Source organism: Pan paniscus, chromosome 16 (assembly GCF_029289425.2).
Source record: "Pan paniscus chromosome 16, NHGRI_mPanPan1-v2.0_pri, whole genome shotgun sequence".
Lineage (NCBI taxonomy): Eukaryota > Metazoa > Chordata > Mammalia > Primates > Hominidae > Pan > Pan paniscus.
The window spans coordinates 38,665,450-38,688,031 of record NC_073265.2 but is presented as its reverse complement, the minus strand read 5'-3'; the positions used below and the strand labels follow the sequence as shown (position 1 = coordinate 38,688,031).

Below are 22,582 nucleotides of genomic sequence, written 5' to 3'. Positions count from 1 at the left end.
CCTTCTGCAGTCTCTTTCACTTCTGTATTCTCTTCTCCTTTTAAGGTAATCTCATGTTCTCTGTGTTCTACCCAATCAAATCCCACATTCAGGAAATTATCTTATTTACTCATTCATTTTAAAGTTGTAAGATATTCATAAGTATTTAAGTGTTATGTTTTGGTGGTAATTTACACTTTGAAAGATAAAACATTAAGCCAAAAAGAATGAATCTCTAAGCAGTAAGCAGGTTGAGTTTTCTTGTTACAGTTTTTTCAGTCTAAACCAACTTATAACCAGTATCATCTTGATAGAAAACTTAAAATGTTAAAATATTAGAATGTTTAATAATACCTCAGTAATCAACTTCAGAATGTTATATAACAAAACAACTCAATGGGTGGAAAGAGCATTGGCTTTTCATTTCTGTAGAGCCCTGAGTTCAGGTCCTGACTCTGTTGTTTACTAGAACCAAACCAGTCTCTGACTGTCAAACTGAGCCTCATTTTCCTCATTTATAAAATGGAATTAGATGAGAGAAATCATGTAAAGCACCAAGCGCTGTGCCTGACAAATAGTTAATACCCAATAAAGAGAAGTTTTTATTCTCCCATCTATTTGTTTAATAAATATTAATGCATTAATTTGGTTAATTTTATTTTAGCTATATGACTGTACAACAATATGTTTGTTTTAGATAATTTTATGTAAATAGGACATTAAGTAGTTTCAATTTCAGTTTCAATTAAGTATTTGGTTTTATATTATAGATGGCCAACTATAATTAATTTGCTGATCTCTTTTTCCTATATATATAAACATTGGCTTTTCACTATAAATACTTTGGAGCAATATTCTACCCCTCTATGATGACTCTTTTACTTATAAGAAATATATCAACTTTTTGACATTTGGTGGGAGAACAAAAGGGGAAATGATCCAAATTGTAAGAGTGTATAAACAGAAGGAAATCAGCTAAGCTTTTGGTATTACAAACCACAGTAATAATGCATATTGTTTACACAGTGGGTTTAACTAAAAGTATGCTGAACTAAAAACCAGAAGACTTCAATTCCAGTCCAAACCACCACTGCCACTAATTCGTGATGTCATTTTGAAAAGTTATCTTCTCGTGACTCAGTTCCCTCATTAAATAAAATAAGCATAATAGACTAGATCAGTGCTTCTTAAACTTTTATTGGAAACACAGATACTTTTGATAATGTGATAAACGCTTTGAATCCTGTCCCCAATATTTGTGCATATTTTTTCCTTTCCAGTTTCCCTGAGGGCTATCTGCAAACTTCATGTCAAAATCTCTGGACTCTATGATCTCATGGCTTCCTTCCAGACCTGTAATTCCAGAGTGGAGTTGTCTTTGTTTCACACAACCATTAGTGTGATTTTAAGCAAGCAAATCATCCAGTTTCTTTCTCAATGCTACGAAGTGGGGTATTAACACATGGTATAAGGTTTCCTCCCTCTGTCTGCAGTAAGAGAAGAGAGCCACGTTCCTCCTGAGGAGACCCTAACCCAGATTAGCAGTTCCAATAAGGAAAGCTATCTACTTCTCAGGCTTGTTCAGAAACAAGCTTATTCCACAAACTTATTGCTCTGTTTCTCTTCTATTGTTGCTTTAACTTAATTTTATGTGTACTTAGAATTTCAACTTGACTAAAAATTCTTCAGATGCAAAAACCATGCATGGTAGTTAGTCCGTGGTTTGGCCCCAATGATCCCTAACACTTAGTATTCACTATTCACACCCTTGGGTAGTTCCCTCCCCCCACGTTTTACTATTTTACTAGGGTTAGTCTGTGTGACCAATAAAATAAGGCAGAAATGATGGTACGTCACACTGCAATTTCCATCTTAAAGATTCTCTCTCTCTTTGCCTCCCTTTCTCTCTCTCTTTCTCCCTCCCTCTCTCTCTCTCTCTCCTACCCCTCTCATTGCTCAGTCTGAAGGAGGCCAGTTGTCGTGTTATAAGGACACTCAGGAAGCCTGTCGAGAGGCCCACATAGCAAAGAGGAAGTTGCCGGCCAACAGCCTGATAGAAACACAGGCCTGCCAACAACAATGTGAGAATGCTTTATATAGATCCTTCAGCCCCAGTCAAGACTTAAGAAGACTTCAGCCCTAGCTGACAGTTTGATTGCAACCTCGTAAGAGTCCCTAAGACCAACCCACTCAGCTAAGCTACTCCCAAATTCCTGACCCTCTGAAACTGCAAGATAATAAATACTGTTTTAAGCTGGTAAATTTTAGGTAACTTGTTATGCACCAATAGATAACTAATTTTCTCTCTCTCTCTTTTTTCTCCCTCTCTCTTATCTTTCCTTCTCTCACCTTACCACCCACTCTCTCTCTCTCTCTCAGTTGCTTAGCACTATTGGTAACATTTAACAACTGTAATCTATTCAAGAAATGTGGCCTACCTCTCTTCAATTTATATTTATAAAACAAATACAAAAACAAAAACTGAGGCCTAGGATAGTCAAGTATTTGCCCAAGGTCATTCAGTTAATTATTGGAAGAAAAAGGATTAACACCCAGGTTCCATAATATATGATACAGTATTATTTCCTTGTCCTCGTGCTCCCTCTCACTTTCTTATCAACTCAATCTACTCCTATGCTATATATAATGTGTATTAATATTTATACAAAATAATGCTATTGGTGTGATAAGCTAAGACTGATAACTCACTGGTGAATTTTCTAGCCTACTTTTCTCCCTTTTCGCTTCTGCAATTGACAATCTGGTCCATTTATAAATCCCTGTATCAAAGACTGGGTGGAACAAAGCAATGGATATTCATTATCACGAGTTAATTTCATTGCTTTGTGGGTAGTTCTGGTAAGAGGATTTGGTAAGAAAGGTTAAATTTTTAACAAAGTAATATTTGAGTTATTAATTGATATTAACTATCCAGGTCATTTTTGTGAATAATGTAAATGACTGTTTTTGATTAGTTAGTGCTTCTACTATTCTTCAATGGCTCCTTATAGCCTATGCGTAAAGCTTCATATTCCCTAAAACAACTTTCCAAGATATGAGACTTCCCTGCAGTCTTATCTCTTCCTACTTCCTATCTTGAACTTGGTACTCCTGAAACACTAATTCCCATACAAACCTACTGACACACAACTCAGCTTTTTCTTCATGTACTATTTTCCAGGAAGAGATACCCTTTCTTCTGACTCCCTTCCCCATTTCCTACCCTCTTCTCTAGCCTGATTCACTCCCACTGGCTCTTTGAGATGTGGTTAAAATATGTTTTTTGAGAGTCTTGCCCTTTCTCTCCCAGGTTCTGTTAGCTGGCCTCCACTAGAGTCCTCTAACTCCCTGAACATATCTTTATCACAGTACTTACTATATTCTACTGAAATTGACTCTTTGGTGTTGGTATCCACACATAGGCTGAATTTTTTCAATAGTGGGTGCTTGCATTGTGTATCTGTGCATACACAGTACATAATACGTAATATATGCTCAGTAAATATTGCAATAAATAGTATTCTAATTGCTGGAAAGAGCCACTGCAACTTTCAGAATACAAACCTTCTAAGATATTCTTAAGACACTGAAAGAACCTAAAGTTAATCAGGTCACAAATAATTCATGTCTGGTTTTCAGAAAAATATTGAGAAACAGAGATATGATTTACCCAGAATCACACCCCAAAAAAATCCTTAAAATAGAATTCCAGATACACTATCTTTGGATTAATTCATCATTTTTATTCCCTTTCTTTTGCCTCTTACTTTTTGTGGAGCACAGTCCTAAAAGGATTAAAAATAAACTAAGGACATGGACAAAAGAAAGAACCTATTTGCCAGTAAACTGTTTCTTTTTCACCATCCTTCAGACATGCTTGTTAAAACAAACTCTCTGCTGTTTCTTTTATTTGTTTTTGTGTTGCTTTGTATTTGGATTTAGTGGCTTTAGGGAAGGAAATTATCTTTAGGCATTCCTAAATATGACTAAATTATCTGAGATTATCTGAAATTAAACTGTATATATGCAATTTAATATATATGTAGTGTCTGGATAATTATTATTATGCATTCTATAATAATTTTCCAGACCCTAAAGAACAGAAGTATAAATAGTTTTAATAAATGTCAGGAATGTGTTTAAAATACAACCAAGTTAAATTTTGTAGCATCTTAGCAATGTGTAAGCAAAATAAACTGAAGGTTGCTACGCCTTCTCAGGGGAAGACAGATGGATATATTTTGTACAAGGAAACTTGGAGTAAGTTTTTATTTAATAAGCTGAAGATAATGCCAAGTATTCATTAGGTCATATTACAGAGAAGAAAATTTCAGTTATTTGTATTTCTTCAGATGCAAATTATCCCACTGCTTGATACAAAGTAATATGCGATGTTTTAATAACACCAGGGACAGTATAGTGATACATGTGATGATACTAAAGCTGTGCTTTGGAGTTAAACCTACTTGCATTCACATCCCAACTTTGACAGTTACTAGCTATGTAACCTAGAGCAAGTTACTTAATTCTGTGAGCCAAATCTCCCCCATCTGCAAATGAGCATAAGTCTGCCCACCTAATAAGAGCCCTGTGAAGATTAAATTAAATAATGTATATAAAGTGTTTAACACAGTGCCAGACACATAGAAACCACTCACACATTTAATTTTTGTTGTAGTAGTCATTTTTGTTATCTTAATACTAATGGCCCATGTTTTCATTGAGGGAAAAAATTTACTTAAAAATGTCTCATTTTTCCTCTTCACAGTCTTAGTAACCAGCTTGTGTTGATAATAGGAAAGCTGGAAGGTTTAAAGCAAGATTCTATATGTGAACTTCTTGCTCCTTAATATACAATGATGTTAATCACACAATGGACTCATCAGACCTACTATGCAATATCTAATCTTTAACTGACTACTCAAATATTTTCAGAAAACAATCAACATTGTATGCAAAGGTTTTTGATAGGATCATCTGAAACACTGGCTAATTTTGAACACCAATCTTTCTTCACTAAAATGAACAACATCTAAATAGGAAGTAAAACAGGCCCATGTATAATTTTAAAACAGTTAGAATTTATATACCAGCAAACTTATTAAGCTGGCCAGTTTCCTGAGGGTCTTTTTTTTCTTCCGTGAAATGAAGTAACTGTGTAATTGCAAGCTTACAGCATGGAGATATTTTGAGAATTAATCAGAATGGAATAAAGTACTCTGTACCAATTTCAATATTGGCATATGTATTTTTAAAGAATTAACATTAATTATATACTTACATTTATTCACTCAATAAAAATGTTCCCAGTTGTACATTGTAAGATTTTGCAGACTAAATTAAAAGATTTATGTCAACAGTAACAGATTTACTTCTATACAGTGCAGTAATTTTAGTGGTAATATTAATTTGAATATCTAATAAACTACTAAATAGTACTTCAAAACATCAAAAATTTTAAATTACAACATAGCAACTATGATATAGATTTATGCTCATCTTCTTTGGGGTATCTATTATTATTCAATATCTGGCCATCTTCCAGCCAGTTAAGAGAAAATTTGAAGACCAAATTTGGCCAGAATCTTTTCAAAGCTGAAAGCACTTCTGTGTGCCTGTTAAACATCCAACATTATTTTATAACACATTATTTATACAAGAAGGGAGGTGAGCCTAATTTTGCAGAAACAAAGACATATCAGTAGTTTTATGAAAGTAGCATACTTCATGAATTAGAGGGCATAAAACTATGCACAGCTGCTTGACTACTGAGTGTCTTGATTACATAGTTGAAACAGGTGATCCAGTGCTCATGGTAGTAAAAGTATGTCTTATCTTAAAGAATGTGGTAGATAACCTTCATAATTTTGTCCTTACATGCCAAACATATGACTCAAAATTATTTTTCTCACATTTTAGAAACTGTTAGGGAAAAAAACTCCATAAAGATTACTTCGATTTTACAGTGATTATTTGTCAACAGCTGACATAGGTAAGTTACACTTATGGTCAAAGATTGAAAAGGCATTAAAAAGTAAAAAATATTTCATTCATTTTTTTCACACTTATGCCTTTTCCCCATGTACCCCCCTCTCACTTCATACACAATGATTTTAATGTATACCATTTTGTATGTGTTCGAAATGAACATTACTGTTTTGTATGAATGTATTTTTATTGTTGTAAAATACACACAACATACTGTTTATCATAAAAAAGTGAAAAATATGCAGTTATTCAGAAAAAATATATTATTCCAATTGAATTATGCCTTTAAAATTTCCCTTTAAAGGAAAAACATTGTATGAACTTTGAGAAATTGGTTCTCTTTTTATTAATTAATTAATTATTAATTAGTTTTTTATTAATTATTGATGTTTTCCCTTGCCAGATTGAGCATACACAGTGAACAAATTCACAGTCTATGTTTTTAGATTTAATTTAAGTTGCTGGTAGTTATGTTTTTAATAAACATAGCAATCATTCGAAGCATGCAAATTAATAAAGAGTAAATGTTCTTATATTTTTAATAGAAAAAAAACTTTTACCTTGGTGAGTTTAGCATTGATACTTGGAAAGATGTTAAATCACTTTTCATTTCCCAATCTTGCAGTACTGTTACTACCAAACATCTACAAAAAGCATTTCCTCTGAGGATAATACATCTGTCCTCTATCTTTTGTCCTTTCATTCTTCAGGCTATTTCCTCTCAGAAAAGATTTCCATGCCCTTCTCCTTGTGTTGGGTTCGACAACCTGCGATGTGCTCTAAACTTACTCACTCTGACTTGGAGTTCTCCCTTGACTCCCAACTGTTAATTCTGTAAAAGCATGGACTGTATATTTGCTTACTATTGTATTCTTAGTCTAGCAAAAGGAGGTATAAATAACTTGGTTGAATTAATTTAAAAAAATAAAAGTCATTAGCCTTTAAAATTTTGCATATCTTCATTATTCATGCAAACAAAGGAGGAAACTATGTAACACCTACAAGTGACCTTCCTATGAGAGCTGCCTCAATATGAACCAGATAAACTAGGCCTATGGTCAGAAGTATAGTTAGAGACCCCGTAAGATACCAAAAGACTCCTGAAGATCAGGCTACTGGCACTAAAACGAATTGAGAGTGGATTCACCAACTTTCTTGACTTCTCCCCAGTTCTCTCTTCCTATGCATATGCCCTCTCCTCCCTTCAGTGCTGATCACCAACTCCAGGATCAATATTAGTAGGCAGACCCCTGCCCCAAAATTATCAGTCCACTGCTTGTTTTCTAGTATAGCTCATGTAATTATTAAAGACTTTTTCTCTTTTTGTCTCTAATGCAGATATTCCTTAAACCAATATCAACTATGAATTACTGTTTTTTTCTGTTTATAGTTTTTGGCATGCATGGATTAGCTGGCAGTCAGGTGGGAACAAAAATGGGTGTCATGGAGGGCCACAGCTCCTCTGGAATTGGTCTTCACTATGCCCTGCCAATCAACCTTCCAGTGTCACCAGTGGTAACTGTGTCTGCTTATATAGTTGGCCTCTACAATAAACTAAATTTTCCACCAGTTCCTTGAAATCACCTAGAAAGACATTAAATCAAATTGGTTCTGGAGGCCATTTTTTTTTAGTGATAGAGAATGAGAGGGAAGTGAAGTGTATTTCTCTTTTATTTCAGCAAGGCTTTTAATTCTTGCCCACTTTAAATTTTCATGATAATTTAGTAATCTATTTCTTATTTACATCTAATTTTAAATGTGTAATAAATTAAAGGATAAATATATTGAGTGATCACCAATCTTTCTCCCCTCTTTTACCCTTTCACCTCTTACACTGGGCTAAGTGCTGCTGCTTCTACCACTGGAAGATTAAAAAAATAAAAAGTAAGATATGGTACTTATTTTCTCAGAACTGACATTCTAGTGACAGTGCCAAATGCAAACAGAAAGAATCATAAGACAAGGCAGATGTGCTGTGCACAGGTAGAAAAGCAATTGGGGCACAGAAAGAGAATAAGACCATTACTGGCTCTGTATTGAAAATCTCAAATAATTGATTTCTTTGAAGAATGTGGAGATTAATTCATTAAATTTGTAGTCCTTTCATCAGATTATGTTAAATTTCTAAATAATTTTTAGCCAGTAAATGAAACATTTCTTTATTGAAATAATTGAAATAGCAACAAATTTTGCTCCAACTACTTTTTTGAAAAGTAAAAATTTATTGTTTTAGATATATACAGTAAGAATTTTTCAATCATATTAGGATCCTAAAGCATTTTTAGGTTATAGCATAGGAAATGTTTTTGGTTAGTTTATCGGTGGCCCAAATAATAGCTGTTGGGCATCATTTCTTGTTACAGGAGGGTGGTCCTATAAATCTGCTCAGAACTCAGAAAGAATTTTAAATTAGGCTTAAATCCCACTGCAAATCCCTGGATTTCTGTCCAGTATTCATGCACGAAATATTACTCTAATAGTCCGAAATCATATATAATCTTCTGACTTTGGCATACATGCTTAGTTGGTCATTATTAAAATGTTGGTTCAGGTCAATTGTATAGTTTTTTTATTTGATTCAAACAATTTAGTGGCAACTTCGTTTAGTTCTCGACAACACCAAAGATAGATCCTTAGACAATAGCTCTCAAGTTGAAATTTAATAAAATTTAAATATTCCACCCAAACCAGGGACTAAGAATGGAGGTGAGGGAGAGGAGGAGTGTTATGTTGTCAAATAAGTTTAAGAAATCATGTATACTCTTTTCCTAGAGTTTTTAAAATTCTCATTAGTATAGTATAGACTCAGAGAAATTCTGCTGAAAAAAAATTGTTCAATTTTATTTAACCTAATATTTCTCAGCAGGTTAGTTAGAGAAGCTGTGCTACAGGAAACAGCCTTAATATCTCAGGGGGCACTAGTGTTATAAAGAAACACAGTTTGGAAATATTACCTTAAGAAAATTCTGCAAGCTGAGTTCATTCTGAATTTGGTCTCAAACTATTTTCTTAGCTTTACTTACAGTTACATCTAAAGTTCAAGTAGCCAGATAAAATGGGAAATATTACAATAGAATATAACAAATGTGATATTTGAGGATATTGGAACATGTCTTATTTCTCTTACATTAATCTTAAAAATAAATTCAGTTTCAGAATAATTCTGATAAATAAGCAAAGATTATTACAGTTTTCGGCACAAAATCAACCAAGAGATTCAAACCTATTTGAGTAATACCTGTAATAATCTATTATCATTTCAACTCCTCTGTATTATTATCTGAAATTATTATTTCAATTTCTAGTTAAATCCAACCCCCAGCATTTTAGTGGTTTTGTTTCTTCCTTCTACTATCTTGTCATTCCATTGTCTCATTCTTTAAGTGCATCAAGAAAGTTAGTGGAGCTATATTTTATGAGAAACTTTGCTTCATTTTAAGTTTACAGAAGATTTAAAATCCAATAATTTTTATGTAAAGTCTTTTTCCTTTTCTCTTTTGCTCTTTTTCCTCCTGTTCACAAAGATATTTTCTTCCTCTTTATTTTTAGATGGACACTAGCTAATGACTCTATCAAGTACTCATGACCACTCCAGTAGAAGAGATTACTTTCTTCTGGAGGGAAGTTAAGCAACTGGAGAATCTCTAGAGCCAATTCTCCCCAGTATACATCAAATTTTTTTCCTCTGAGAATGATGTTGCCTGCCTAAAGACAAGGTTTACCTGGGCATGGGTACTGGATAATTCTCCTCTCTCACTCCCCATCTTAATCACTTTGTCTTTACATATTACTACACAAACCCTTTCATACACATAGTTAAGGAACTTTAATGACATTTTTGTTAGTGAATTTGACACGACTTCTCTACTAAAGATATGTCCAGATATAATCTCAAATGCAGATATAAAACTTGGTCCAAAAGCGGTTAAACATTCAGGAACTCTTTAACACAATTTTCCAAATCATGTGGAAGGCAGAGGATTTTCATTTGCAACCTATTTGAGGGGTAAAAATGTTAGATATTGTTTAGTAAAGGAGTTTATATTAAAGTCTATTTCATTGAACAAGAGTCATTTTTCTCCATATTACTTAAGTATACATAATTTTATTGTGAGATATATAAAATTTAAAAATGGAAAAGTATTGTATTCCAATAGTGATGTTAGAGAAGTTATTGTGCTACCAAAAATTGTGTGATACAAAGGAAGAAAGCTATGATCCTTAGAAAAAAAAAAAAAAGCTTTGCCCTAATGTTGTGCATCATTCCAGTCTTAAAAAGAGAACAGTCCTCTAGCTTTATGTCTTTTCTCTGATCTGGATAGACCCTTGCTATGGTTTGAATGTCCTCTCCAAAACTCATGTTGAAATTTAATTGCCATTGTGATGGTATTAAGAGATGGGACCATTGAGAGGTGATTAGGCCATGAAGCCTTCAACCTCCTGAATAGATTAATGTCATTTTCTCAGAAGTGAGTTATGAAGAGAATGGGTTGTTAGAAAAAATGATTTCAGCCCTGTCTGTCTCATACTCTCTTACTCTCATACATTCTTGCCCTTCTACCTTCCACCATGGAATGACACAGCAAGCAGGCCCTTGCTAGATGCCATTACCTTGATATTGGACTTCCCAGCCTCCAGAACTGTGAAGAATAAATTTCTTTTCTTTATAAATTATCCAATCTGCAGTATTCTCTTATATCAACACAAAGCAGACTAAGCCAACCCTCTAGAATTGTGGTTCTCTCCCCCTGGGTTTCCTAGGCTAGAGGTTGTCTCCTTAAACCTCTGCCTTTGAACTTGGTTGTGTGGCCATGAGAGGTGAGATCCTAATCTGGGAGCATCTGAGTTCATAGTCATAAGGTGGCTCATTTAAGTGCAGAATAAGCAGACATTGAGGCCTGTACTTCAAGTACTCTACTGCAACACCACTTTAAAGTGTCAGAAGAGATGCAGACCTGCCTGTCATTGTGAGGCTGTGGTACAGAACCTATTCTTCCCTGCAGCTAACTCATTCACCAAAGCAGTCTTCTTAACATAGTAGCTACAGAGCTATCATCACGTACATTTCCAGGCCAGTTCACCAAATGTTGGAGCCACTAAGATTTGTCAGAGAGGTCAGATGAGCCCAGAAGAACCCTCTTGATGCATAATTCAGAGATTTATGCCTAATCAAGCCTATTTCAAAATCCTCTAGGGTTCAAGTTAACTTTGAATCCCTCTACAGGGTCTGAAACATTCCCAAGACCCCTGAGGTGGTCCAGGCTGAATTAGAATTCTTGTTCTCCATAAGCAGTGGTTTGCAACCTTAGCTGCACTTTAGAATCATTGGAGAACTTTAACAAATACTAATGCCTGGTCCTTCCCACCTTTGTGAGATTCTGACTTAATTCCCCAGTAATCTAATGTGATCCCCTTAGTCCAGTGGTTCTCATCCCTGGCAGCATGTCAGAATTATCTGGGGAAGCTTTTAAAATTCCTGATGCCCAGACTGTACCTCAGATCAATTTAATGAAAAATTTTTTGTGGTTGGAACCTGGCATCAGTATTTTTTTAAAGTTCCCCAGCTGATTGTAATATTTAGACAAGGTTGAGAGATAGAAAAATCTAGAAAAGGCAACCCTTTCAATATATCTAAGAGCTGACTTCTTCCATTCTCTGTAATTCACTTGGGCCTCTGAATGCTCTAGAACTGTAGGCTAAAGAGTTATTGTACAGCTGAGTCATAAGGGTCAGTCTAGATGAGGATTTACAAAAGAGAAAAGAGATGATAAGAGATGCACTCGTGGCAATGAATGAACTTATTAGCACTTCATAAGTGCCAGGCACATGTGATAGCCAAAAAGAAAAGATTATAAAATTAAAAACTAATCAAAGAATGGCTAATATTTTCAAATCTGCTCCCCAGCAGTTTATCCATTCTCCATAATTTAAAGCCCTAACAAGTTACTTAAGGGAATGCGGGTCTCCAGTTCTACAAGATTCTACCTTGTCTATAATTGCTAGGATTTTGGTTCGACTGCATAGATATGTTACTTATTATCTATTTTTTTAAAGGCAGAGGTTGTCCTTACATTGCTATTTTTGATTCTGATAATGTGAATTATTGTTCTTTTAGATAACTTGCTAAGAACTGTTTAGAATATAAGCGAATTTACCATCTCCATATTCAGAGGCAATATGTGTATTTGCTAGCTTCTAACAGACATTATTGTTAAGTAGGAGCCTATCCAAAGAATTGTTGACAAATGAGTCGCTGAAGGTTTTGTAGCCAAAGTCAAATTCAGCAACGCTGTGTTTATTTGCCTTTTGCCAATTGTTAGGCCATATCCCATCACAGTCTAACAGTCCAAAAGAGAATATTGCCAAATCATTGGCCAGTTTTCAGAATGGCTAACCCTTTTCTTGCTATGGAACTAACAGTGCTTCATTATAATCAAGTGAGGCAATTTATGACAAGAAATTCTTAAAAGGAGTAGATGATATTGACTATTATTGGGAAGAGCACAACTTTTTAGTAATTGAATACCAAAAGCAAGAAAATTATACTGAGGGATTGGATTCTGTCTTCCACATCTGTCTCTCAAGGCGGTCACTGAGTGCCCAGTGCACTGCTGCTTTCTCTCACTCGGCACCTCAATACTCAGCTTAAAGAGCAGTGTTATTTCTGTCAGGTGCAGAATGATAGCCTCTGTCTGCTGTTGGACTGCCTGGTGCAGCAGTAATCTAAATTCACCCTCTGATCTTGTCCCCATGGGGAGAGTTCTGACAACAAAAGTGGAAGTATTGACCATTCATTTCACCCTTTTATGATGTTCTCAATGCTCTTCTTCTTCTGCAGAGAAAATGAATATTTACTTCATTTTGAATGTGTACTTTGGAGGGACATTTTATGCTTTTAGTATTCTTATTATTAGTTAAGGTTAGATACTAGTTTCATCACCTGGAAACCCACTGTTAGGCTAAATGTGAAGCCACCAGAGAGATAAGTAAAGGGGAGAGACTTTCTGCCTCCTGGGTAACAGTAGTACACAATCCTTATGACCAGTTCTCTAGTAGCAGCTTCTGTCCCCTCAAGAGTCAGAAATATGGTCCAGTATCTCTTGGCCTCTCATGAATTCCCCCATCTTCATAGTTCTTATTTATATGTCTACTAATACAAGTCTTATTTCCCTTGGGTTCCTTGATGCACTCTTTCTGTAATATATTCATTCTAATCTAAACTTAAAATATTTTACAAAACAACACAGTAATTAAGGTAAGACTAAAGTAAGTGACAACCTCACAATCCAGGATAGCTTAAGTAATTTTTAAAAATTCCCTAAAGTTATGAGACATGAGCAGTCACATCCACTTGCCCACCACTCCCTTTTCTTTCTCCATGCCCTCCATCCATCTACCCGAGCCCAAAACATTGTGGAAGCAGAATTATACATCTAGATATTTTACTTCTCCTGCTAGCTCCAATCCATATTTACTAGTATCTTAAAAAACCACATTCCTGTGTGGAAGCATTGCTTCTGCTGGTGAAGTGAGTAGTCCTCTGAAGCCTATTGACATTCTCAGGTCAGTCATTCAAAAAAAAGTCATGAGAAAAGATTGGGGACTTTCTTTTGGTAACCAGAAGAATAATTATATTTTGCATAGCTGGTATATTACTTTTCATGTAAAATTTTATCTTCCAAGACACTAAAATCTATACTAACTTAAAAGACTCCAAAGAAAGGTGATTGACATGACAACCTGTTGAAAAAATTTAAGGCATCAAAACATTGAAAATGAAATTCTGAGTTTGATTCTGATCTTTAATCAGAATCCTGCTGCATTTCATTCTAGTAGACAATCCAATTACCTTTTTCTCTCATTTTAATGAAAATCGGAAGGAAACATTCTTTCATTCATTTATTTGTCCATTCATTCAATTAATGATTGAGGAATGTAAACAATCTTCAAATGTCATAATTTCAAGTTTCCATTCTTGTTATTTTAAACAAATTCTGAGCATTTTTTGAACCTAGATTTCCTAATATAGCAGCTTCAACTTCACATGTGTCAATTAGCACAATTGGACATTCACTCTTAAAATTATTATAGTAAGGCTACCCTTCAAATAATAGGAAATGGCTATCAGAATTTTCTTCTAACATGTTATTCTCCATATATTCTTCATTGTAGCATTTCCCTCTGTACCTAAGGACTTCCTATAGAAAAAAAAAGAGTGCCTTATCCTCTTTTTAACTTTGGAGAAATCTTACTGACTCCTCCAATAAGATAGCCACATAACCTGACGACAGTTTTAGGGTTTACTTAAAGGATTCTGATGAAAGTTTCCCTTTCCAGGATAATTAACGATATCAAGAAAGTATATCATATATACAGCCTATTAAAAAGTTTATAGAAGTAAAAATTATTTACATGATGTGTATCTTGTCTTTTTAGTACACTGGTATTGTGACATTCTAATTTATAACAATATAGGGCGACTTCCTTTTTTTTTCTTTTGTGCTATAGAATTGGTGTTAGAGGAGATGGTTTACAAAATTGGCTTTAGGGTTACTCAAAGTTAGCACTAAATTGCATTTCAAACTATAAAATAATTTTAGCATTTTATGCATGTGTACTACCTGAGTTTCATTGTTTCAAGAAATTTTAACACAAACAAAATAAAATTTACATATGCAAATGTATTCCAATTGAAGATATTGTTGATCCTAAATAATTATGCATACTATTCATTTTCACTGGATTTTACATCTACTTTTTTGCTTTTTCATTACTTGGTAAAAGGATTCAAAAGGAGTAGTCAGCATGTAGAATTCCACAGTTAAGGTTTGGTAACCTTATTGCTATAATTTGAAATTAGTTCTGACAGCTTATCCTATTACTTTCATCTCATTCATTGTGTGAGATAATTATACAATGGGTATTTAGGTTTCTTTATATTTATGAAATATATTCTGTGGTTTAAAATAGAATAGACTATAAGAACTGGAAAGTATCATGGAAATCATCTGTACCTATCCCACATTTTATAGATGAAAAATTGAGGGTCAGAAAAACAAAGAAATTGTCCCTAGATCATTCGTAGACAGGGAGTTGCCCCATGTGTCATAATTTTTACCTAGGCTCTGTCGTCTCTACCAGGTTTTATTATCCATGATATTATTATTGATATATATTATCCATGATAATATATAATATTGTTATTATATCCATGATATTATCCATGATAAATCTGAGCAACTTTTAAATAAATTAATTATAAGCCAAATTCTGTTGCTCATGTAGAAGTAGATATCAAAAAAATTTTCTCCAAATAGTCATTTCCTTAGATAAACTTTAGTATAGTAAGAATGATCTTCTAGGACTAACATGATACCTTTATTAATCTCAGTAATAATAATAAATAATAATAATAAAACCATAACTGTCCAGTCATTAAAATGGCCTTAACATTCTATATCAATTATGGTTAAAAAGAAGGTCTTCTCATTTTCATACTGGAAACATAATTCTCTGAAATTCCCATTGATTGGTTGATTAGTTCAGAACCCTAAAAGTCATTCAGTAAACAGGCAACAAAAGTTTGAGTAATTGCTGCAAGCCTGGCACTGTGATTTGCACATGTTTACACCAGTCTCCCCATGCATTCTTTTTCAAATGACTTTAAAACAATTAATATGAAATTATATATTAATAACAATGTTGTCTGAGTGCTAGTAATATAAACAAAATTTATTTTTACTAAGTATTTTAAATCCTTAATGTATATGTTGAGGTGTGTATCTTATTCCATTACATTTAATACTATTGAAGTTGGTTATTCATCATAACCATTAAATGCAAAACACAACCCTGATATTTTAACATAAGAAGAATAACTGATTCTTGGGAAAAATGTAAGGCTTTAAATTGAAAAACATGGAATTACCATCTCTTCCAGCCCACTTTTTTCCCCTCACCTTTACATTTTTCTTAAGGTAGCACAGAACTTTTATGACGTAAAAGATTTAGTTAAGGAAAACGTTAGGAGAGATCTGTTTTTCTGCCTAAGTTGATAAGTCATCAACTTAATACAAGCTCATTATGACTCAAATGAATAAGGATACCACAGATTCCCTTCTATTTTATCATTATACACAATTGCAAATGAATGCATATCTTAGCACAGATTAAGTATTTTAATTTACATCATGAAAATATTATTTCAAAGAAAATCAAATTAATAAAAATAATTTCCCTACTCTTTAAACTAGTGATAAATAGCTTTTAGTGATAATTTATGAAGTTCTAAATTAGATATCTTAATAAGTTTTGCTTAGACAATATTAAGTCACATTTTGGTGTGAATAATATTATTTACATTTTGCTTAACTTATGAGCATTTTCAGGACAAGGAGTATATATTTTCAAATTGGCTTGGATTATCAGGTCCAACTATAATGTAAGTAGATTTGCCCTGTTAAAAGAGATATTTTTAGGGGCATAGTTCAACATAGTTCAATTTAGAGAAATTAGGTGACATTTTATTTAATTTTTTTTCAAGAAGCAAAAGGAAGCTGAGAAAACATGTCACCTGAAAATTGATCCATTAACAGATTGCTAAGGTTCATAAGCAGTACTTAAAATTACTTACTGTAATTATTCTTCATCTCTTGGGTCCCTTTTACTTTGCCTCTTTTATCGATCCTCAGGTACCACTGTGTTCGACAGAAGAGTCTTCTCACTCTTATATCCCCTCCTTCCATGTAATCATAACTTCTTGTGTGTCGCTCAGGGCTGGAACAGTTCACATTTGTAGCCATTTGCTCTGGAGTCATGTCATTGCAAGCTAAAGATATAGTACCCACTAGACAGATAATGTGAAAGCATGATCTGTAGAGCAAAGTTGGCAGGATCCATGTCAGTATCCATTTGTGCATTATAGTGTAGTGCTCCGGGTGTTCATGAATAACATAATGAAAATGAATCTTGAGTTGATTGTTACTCCTAGGTCATTGACCTCTTCCTATCTGTGAATTGTAGAGTGATTTAAGAAAGAGTAGTTGCTCTTTCCAAATTGTTAGCCTTATCCTTTTAGTTCCTGATAACAACACAGGATTCCTCCTTAAATAACTCTGTTGATAAATCCTCATAAAAACAGTTCGTAGTAAGTTCAGTTGCTGTGACGCTGTTTGCTATTTGACTTCTGTTTGCAATGAGAGATTAAGAATAGGGAGGGGAGGAGAGAGGAAGATAAAAAATTGTAAGTGTAAATTTCAGTGGGTAAGTAGTAGTATTAGAATACAGTATAGGTTATTCTTTGAAGATACATTTAAAACAGCCTTCACAGAGGATGTCAAAATCTTTACCACTTTATGTGTAGATTTATAAAATTTATGCATGAGTAGAGACAAAACAGAATATGACTGTACCATTCATTCCAATTGCTATTTTGTGAGAACCATACTGCACTCAGAACTATTGATTTAAATTAAGTTTTTACAATTACTGCTAACAAAGTGTAACTGCTTTCTCCCTAGACTTCTTTATTATATGCTTTTACATTTGTGGTTAATCAATTATTTTCTCCTGAACTGCCCAGGTTTTTTAAGTTAAATGTCAGGATTGCTCTGGAGAACTTCAACCTTATCTTTATGTTCTACAGCATAATTACTATAGATAGTTACATGGCTCAAAAATCTTGTAACTTTACTTTCCTGCTCAGTACTAAAATCAGAAAAAGAGATAAACTTTTAGAAAACATTCAGCATTGTTTTTAAAGACAAATAACAGTAACTTACTTGTTTTGTTGATAACAGCTGGATATATAAGAATTCCATGTCTGTTGTCTGCCTGGTGCAACTTGAGCCTTTCTACTGTAGCTACAAACTATTTCTCAGCTGAAAAGTTCTCCAGCAGAATCATAATTGTTTCCATAAATCAACAGGCAGAAGGATTTTCTCTCTGTGTGTGAGCGCGTGTGTGCTTGTGTGTGTGTGTGAGCCTTTTATTCAGGGCTTTTCGATAAATACCTTTGCTGACCTCATTGGAAGCAATTAAAACTTAGCCAGTGAGCTGTTAGTTGAATACAACAGCGAGAATAAAAGGAGGCTTGTATAGTATTCAATGGTCATGAGAGGGAGCTATGAACATGTTTTATGCTTAAATCTACAAGTGGGTACCTACTTTGTAGAAACAGATCTCTGGTTCTGAAGCAGTTAGAAGGGGAAAGGGAATTTTTTAAACCTTCTTTGCAATATAGCAGTTGTATTATACTTGGAAAATTATTCATTTGAACATATATATAGGGTTTTTTAATACTTAGAAAATCTTTTCCATAGCTTTATGATACATGCATTTCTTCAATTACTTCTTTGTGCTCAGAATGTTAGAACAAAACTGGTATGTGTTAACTAACATATGAGTGCCTTAAAGCACTGTGTAGATAAGTTGAATATTATCACATCATACAGAGACAATTCATTGAAAATGAATATAAGTACAATTTTTATGTATTATATTCCTAGGCTGAAAGTGAGAAGATCTAGATTCTTATTTGTGTTGGACCACTAATGACCAGTATGACTTTGGGCAAGTTACCTGCTGTTCCAGAGTCTCAGCTGCTACATTTGTAAAATTGGTGTATTGGTCTAATGCCTCTATGGTGCTTTACAATTCTGTGATCTGTGACTTATACTCACTACTAATATAAGGAACAGGGCACCTACTTTTAAAAGCTGTTATTCTTTAAAAAGGAGGAAATGGTTTCACATTGATTATCAGTGTTTGATTTTTGCCTCAATAAGAATATTGGAACAATAAATGTTAATTTACAGATGGAATTATAATATGTATTGCTAAGGTAAATAAGTGAAAGCTATTTTACTTTCCAGCATGAGTTCTCTCCTTTACTTCCTGTTCTGTTATACATGAAGTAGTGCTCAAGTGTTGTATTAGATTCTTGGTGTAGAATAATTGTGTTGTCTATCTAAATCAGTATTAGGAAAGCATATTAAAATTATCTTTCTCATGTTATATACTCCTCAAAACACACACACGCGCGCGCGCGCACACACACACACACACACACTCTATGTGAAATGCACTACTTTACCACCAGGTGGTGCATGTAGACCAAATAGGAAAAGGAAATTAAATCTACTCAACTGGATTATAGTTTATGTGATTTCTCTTTGTATCTGTCCCTTTAGGGAACAGAATGAAGAGCACAGAATAGTTCAGATGTACCCAGTTACTCTTCATATGCCAAATGTTGAATGTTCCACATTTATTAAAGCAGAGGGGGACAGACTCTTTGATCATTGCATCTGTTGAAAGCTAGAAAGCTGAAAACATCCTATCATGTATTCTCTAAAAGGAGGAAGAGAAGGAGGAAAGAAAATATAATGTTATTGTGTTCTGAATCACACTCCGCTAGTTTGGGAGGTAACAATAATGAGCAGGCTCAGAATTCCTAGGACTTAGATATTGCTTCTAAAGAAATAAAAGTTATCAATAGTAAGTTTACAGTGTAAAGATATTCAAGAGCTACTAAATCCATTTGTTCCATACTGAACCCACGGATTTTAAACCAAGAAATCAGTAAGTGAGAAGTCCACATTTGCTAACTAAGTGCTAAATACTTAAATGAAAGAAATGGATAGTTTGTTAGCAAAGAGTGCTTAGTGCCTCCTTAATATCTGCTACATAGGATTAACTGTAAAATGGGAAACAAAAGAATAAAATTGTGATCTATGAAAGTGCATTAGATGCTATTACACTCTGTAATTTGGAAATATGATCCAAGTAATATTAATGAACAGATTAATATCAACAAGGGAACTGTATCAATGGTTTAAATTCTTTGATTATCATTTTTATTGGAGAATTATTAATTCAGGATGGGCCCACAATTCATTAGGACCACAGCTATAATGGAGAACCAAACTTAGATTTCACTGTGCCCTTATTATGCTTATGCTTCTAAATGAATTCTCCAGGAACTAAGAATAACTTTAGGCAACTGTAGATGGGGTAACCCTCTGGATGTTTTAAGTTATACATTGGCAACCGTTTGTTGCTCTTGTTTTAATAGACCTATAGTGATAGATTAAGCACAGGAATACTTTGAACTATTGTCTTTTTTTTGTTATTTGTAGATTGAATTTTCTTTTTTAACACACCATTGCTGGCTTCAAAGAATTAACTGGCCCAGCATGGTGGCTCACGCCTGTAATCCCAGCACTTTGGGAGGCCAAGGCGGATGGATCACAAAGTCAGGAGATCGAGACCATCCTGGCTAACACAGTGAAACCCCATCTCTACTAAAAATACAAAAAAATTAGCCGGGCATGGTAGCGGGCGCCTGTAGTCCCAGCTACTCGGGAGGCTGAGGCAGGAAAATGGTGTGAACCCGGGAAGCAGAGCTTGCAGTGAGCAGAGATCGCGCAACTGCACTCCAGCCTAGGCGACAAAGCGAGACTCCGTCTCAAAAAGAAAAACAAAACTTTGCCTCATTCATAATCATGTATAATATAATCAGTAGAAGGGAACATAATTAAATATTTTCATTACTTTTCATTCTTACATCTTATTCTGTTCCATATCCTCTCAGTTTTCATTCTTCCCCAAAACATAGATAATTCTTTTTATTAGTTTCTTGTGTATCTTTTCAGAGTTTCGCTATGCTTATACAGGCAAACTGGATACATATGTTTGTGTGTATATGTATATACACATACATATTATTTTTTACTTTTACCCTTTTTATACAAAAGGTAGCACGTCATATGCATTTTTTTGTATGTTTTTTTTAACAGAAAAATCTTCCTATCTCATTATTTAGGAAGCTTCTCACATTTTTGTTTTTGTTATAGCTACAGGGTATTCCACCGAATGGGTATATCACAGTGTATTTGAGCAGCCTCCTATTGAGGAACATTTAATTTTCTTCAGTACTTTTCTATTACCAAAGAAATGCTGTAATGAATAAAGACAAAATATGTCATTTTATACTATGAAAATAAATCTATAGGATCAATTTCCAGAAGTAGACTGCCTGGGACAAAAGGTATTAAAAAAAAGATATTGCCAACTTATCCTCCACAGAGGTTGTGCTAGTTTTATAATCCCACCAGCAGTAGGTAAGAGTACTCATTTATTTCAAAAAATTTATTGTGAAAACATTTGGAGTTTTGTTAGTCTGACAAGTGAAAATGCCATTAAATTGTAGTTATCCTTTGCATTTCTCTTCTTATGAGAGAAGGTAACCATCATGGACAAGTGCTACAAAGAAAAGATACATAGTGCCATGAGTATCTATAATAAGTGGCAATATGTAAGCTTTCCCTGCAAGAATTCCACTAAAGCTGCAACTTTACAGCATGAATGGGAGTTAACCAGGTGAAGAGGTACTATACAAAAATAAAAAATAATAATAAAAAAAAACCCTGTCCTTTTCACAGTGAAACACAGGTTTGGTCCCAGTAGAGAGAATGAGAAGGGACTGTGGTGCATGAAGAGGTTGGAGAGGCAGGCAGGATCTCCATGTGTTTTATTAAGGCATATGATGTGTATTCCAGGAGCAATAGGAAGCCATTATAATATGGTAAGCAGAAGAGTGACATGATCAGAATTTTACTCTGCCTCTGTTCTGGTCAAAACTTAATTCCTATTGGCAGAATGGGCTTATGAAATATTAAACTGTGTTCATTTATCCCATTTTTTTCTGTTCTTCATATTTTCAAAAAGATATTGGAAAGGAAAAGTTGAGGGAAAAAAGTCATAAATGCTTCCTGACTAGGGTAAAACATGAATCCCTTTCAAAAGGTCATGCCAAGTGCACTGAAAATAAAGGAAGCACTAGAGTGCATTTGAGAAGCAGCCTAGGGAAGCTATCACAGAGTCCCATGGACCTGGGAGCATAGAGAAAATTTATGGCCCCCATATTTGGGGAGCCATGCTTGTATATTTATCTGTACACAGCACCACCGCACATAGCAGAGGCAGCAATACTCCAGAGAATCAGGGCTGCCTCATGTGTCTGAACAAATAGGGCCATAAGGACCCCTCATAAATATTTCCCATATTTTAAAATAATTCTGGAAGTAGGAGGGAGTTCAGAACTGTAGAAACTGTGTGAACAGAGTGAGTGAATACCCCAGAAGAGGAATCAGGGTAGACGAATGACTCAACACCCAGATGCCTTAGCTTTGGCCATGCATAAAACTCTTGAAATCTATCCCATCTTGAAACAGAAGAGGGAAACCCAAGAATAACTGAAGTTAAGTTTTTTACCAAACTGGAAGAGCAGAATTCTCAAAATTAAAGCTAGGTTGATTTATATTTATAAATATAAATTTATATGTTATTCTTTGCATATCTGAAATTGTGGTCCAACACATATTTCTTTTTTTTTCTTTTTTTTATCTTTTAGGTTCAGGGGTACATGTGCAGATTTGTTATACAGGTAAATTCATGTCACAAGGGTTCAGTGTACAGATTATCACCGAAGCACTAAGCATAGTACCTGATAGTTATATTTTCTCTTCCCTCCCTCCACCCTCAAGTGGACCCCAGTATCTGTTGTTCCTCTATTTGTGTCCATTTGTTCTCACTATTTAGCTCTATTTATAAG

General features: G+C 34.3%; 2 protein-coding genes across 5 annotated transcripts in view; one reads left to right on the top strand and one right to left on the bottom strand.

The window, feature by feature from the left end:
* The window catches only part of FGF7 (fibroblast growth factor 7), a 64,457-nt gene extending 46,382 nt beyond the window's left edge, over window positions 1–18,075 (bottom strand). The window contains exons 1-2 of the mRNA XM_034938738.4: window positions 17,748–18,075; window positions 16,601–17,152 (exon numbers count right to left, since the gene is read on the bottom strand). Of these exons, the coding sequence (XP_034794629.1) occupies window positions 16,601–16,886 (286 nt within the window). The 5' untranslated portion in view covers window positions 16,887–17,152; window positions 17,748–18,075. The remainder of the gene's footprint in view (window positions 1–16,600; window positions 17,153–17,747) is intronic.
* The window catches only part of FAM227B (family with sequence similarity 227 member B), a 300,149-nt gene that overhangs the window by 182,393 nt on the left and 95,174 nt on the right, over window positions 1–22,582 (top strand). For 2 of the 4 annotated variants that reach the window (XM_055098573.2, XM_055098574.2), the window contains one exon: window positions 1,940–15,065. The exons of the other annotated variants lie outside the window; for them this stretch is intronic. In XM_055098573.2, coding sequence (XP_054954548.1) covers window positions 1,940–2,122 — 183 coding nt within the window. In that variant the 3' untranslated portion in view covers window positions 2,123–15,065. Of the gene's footprint in view, window positions 1–1,939; window positions 15,066–22,582 lie in introns of those variants that run through there. 4 annotated transcript variants of the gene reach the window in all.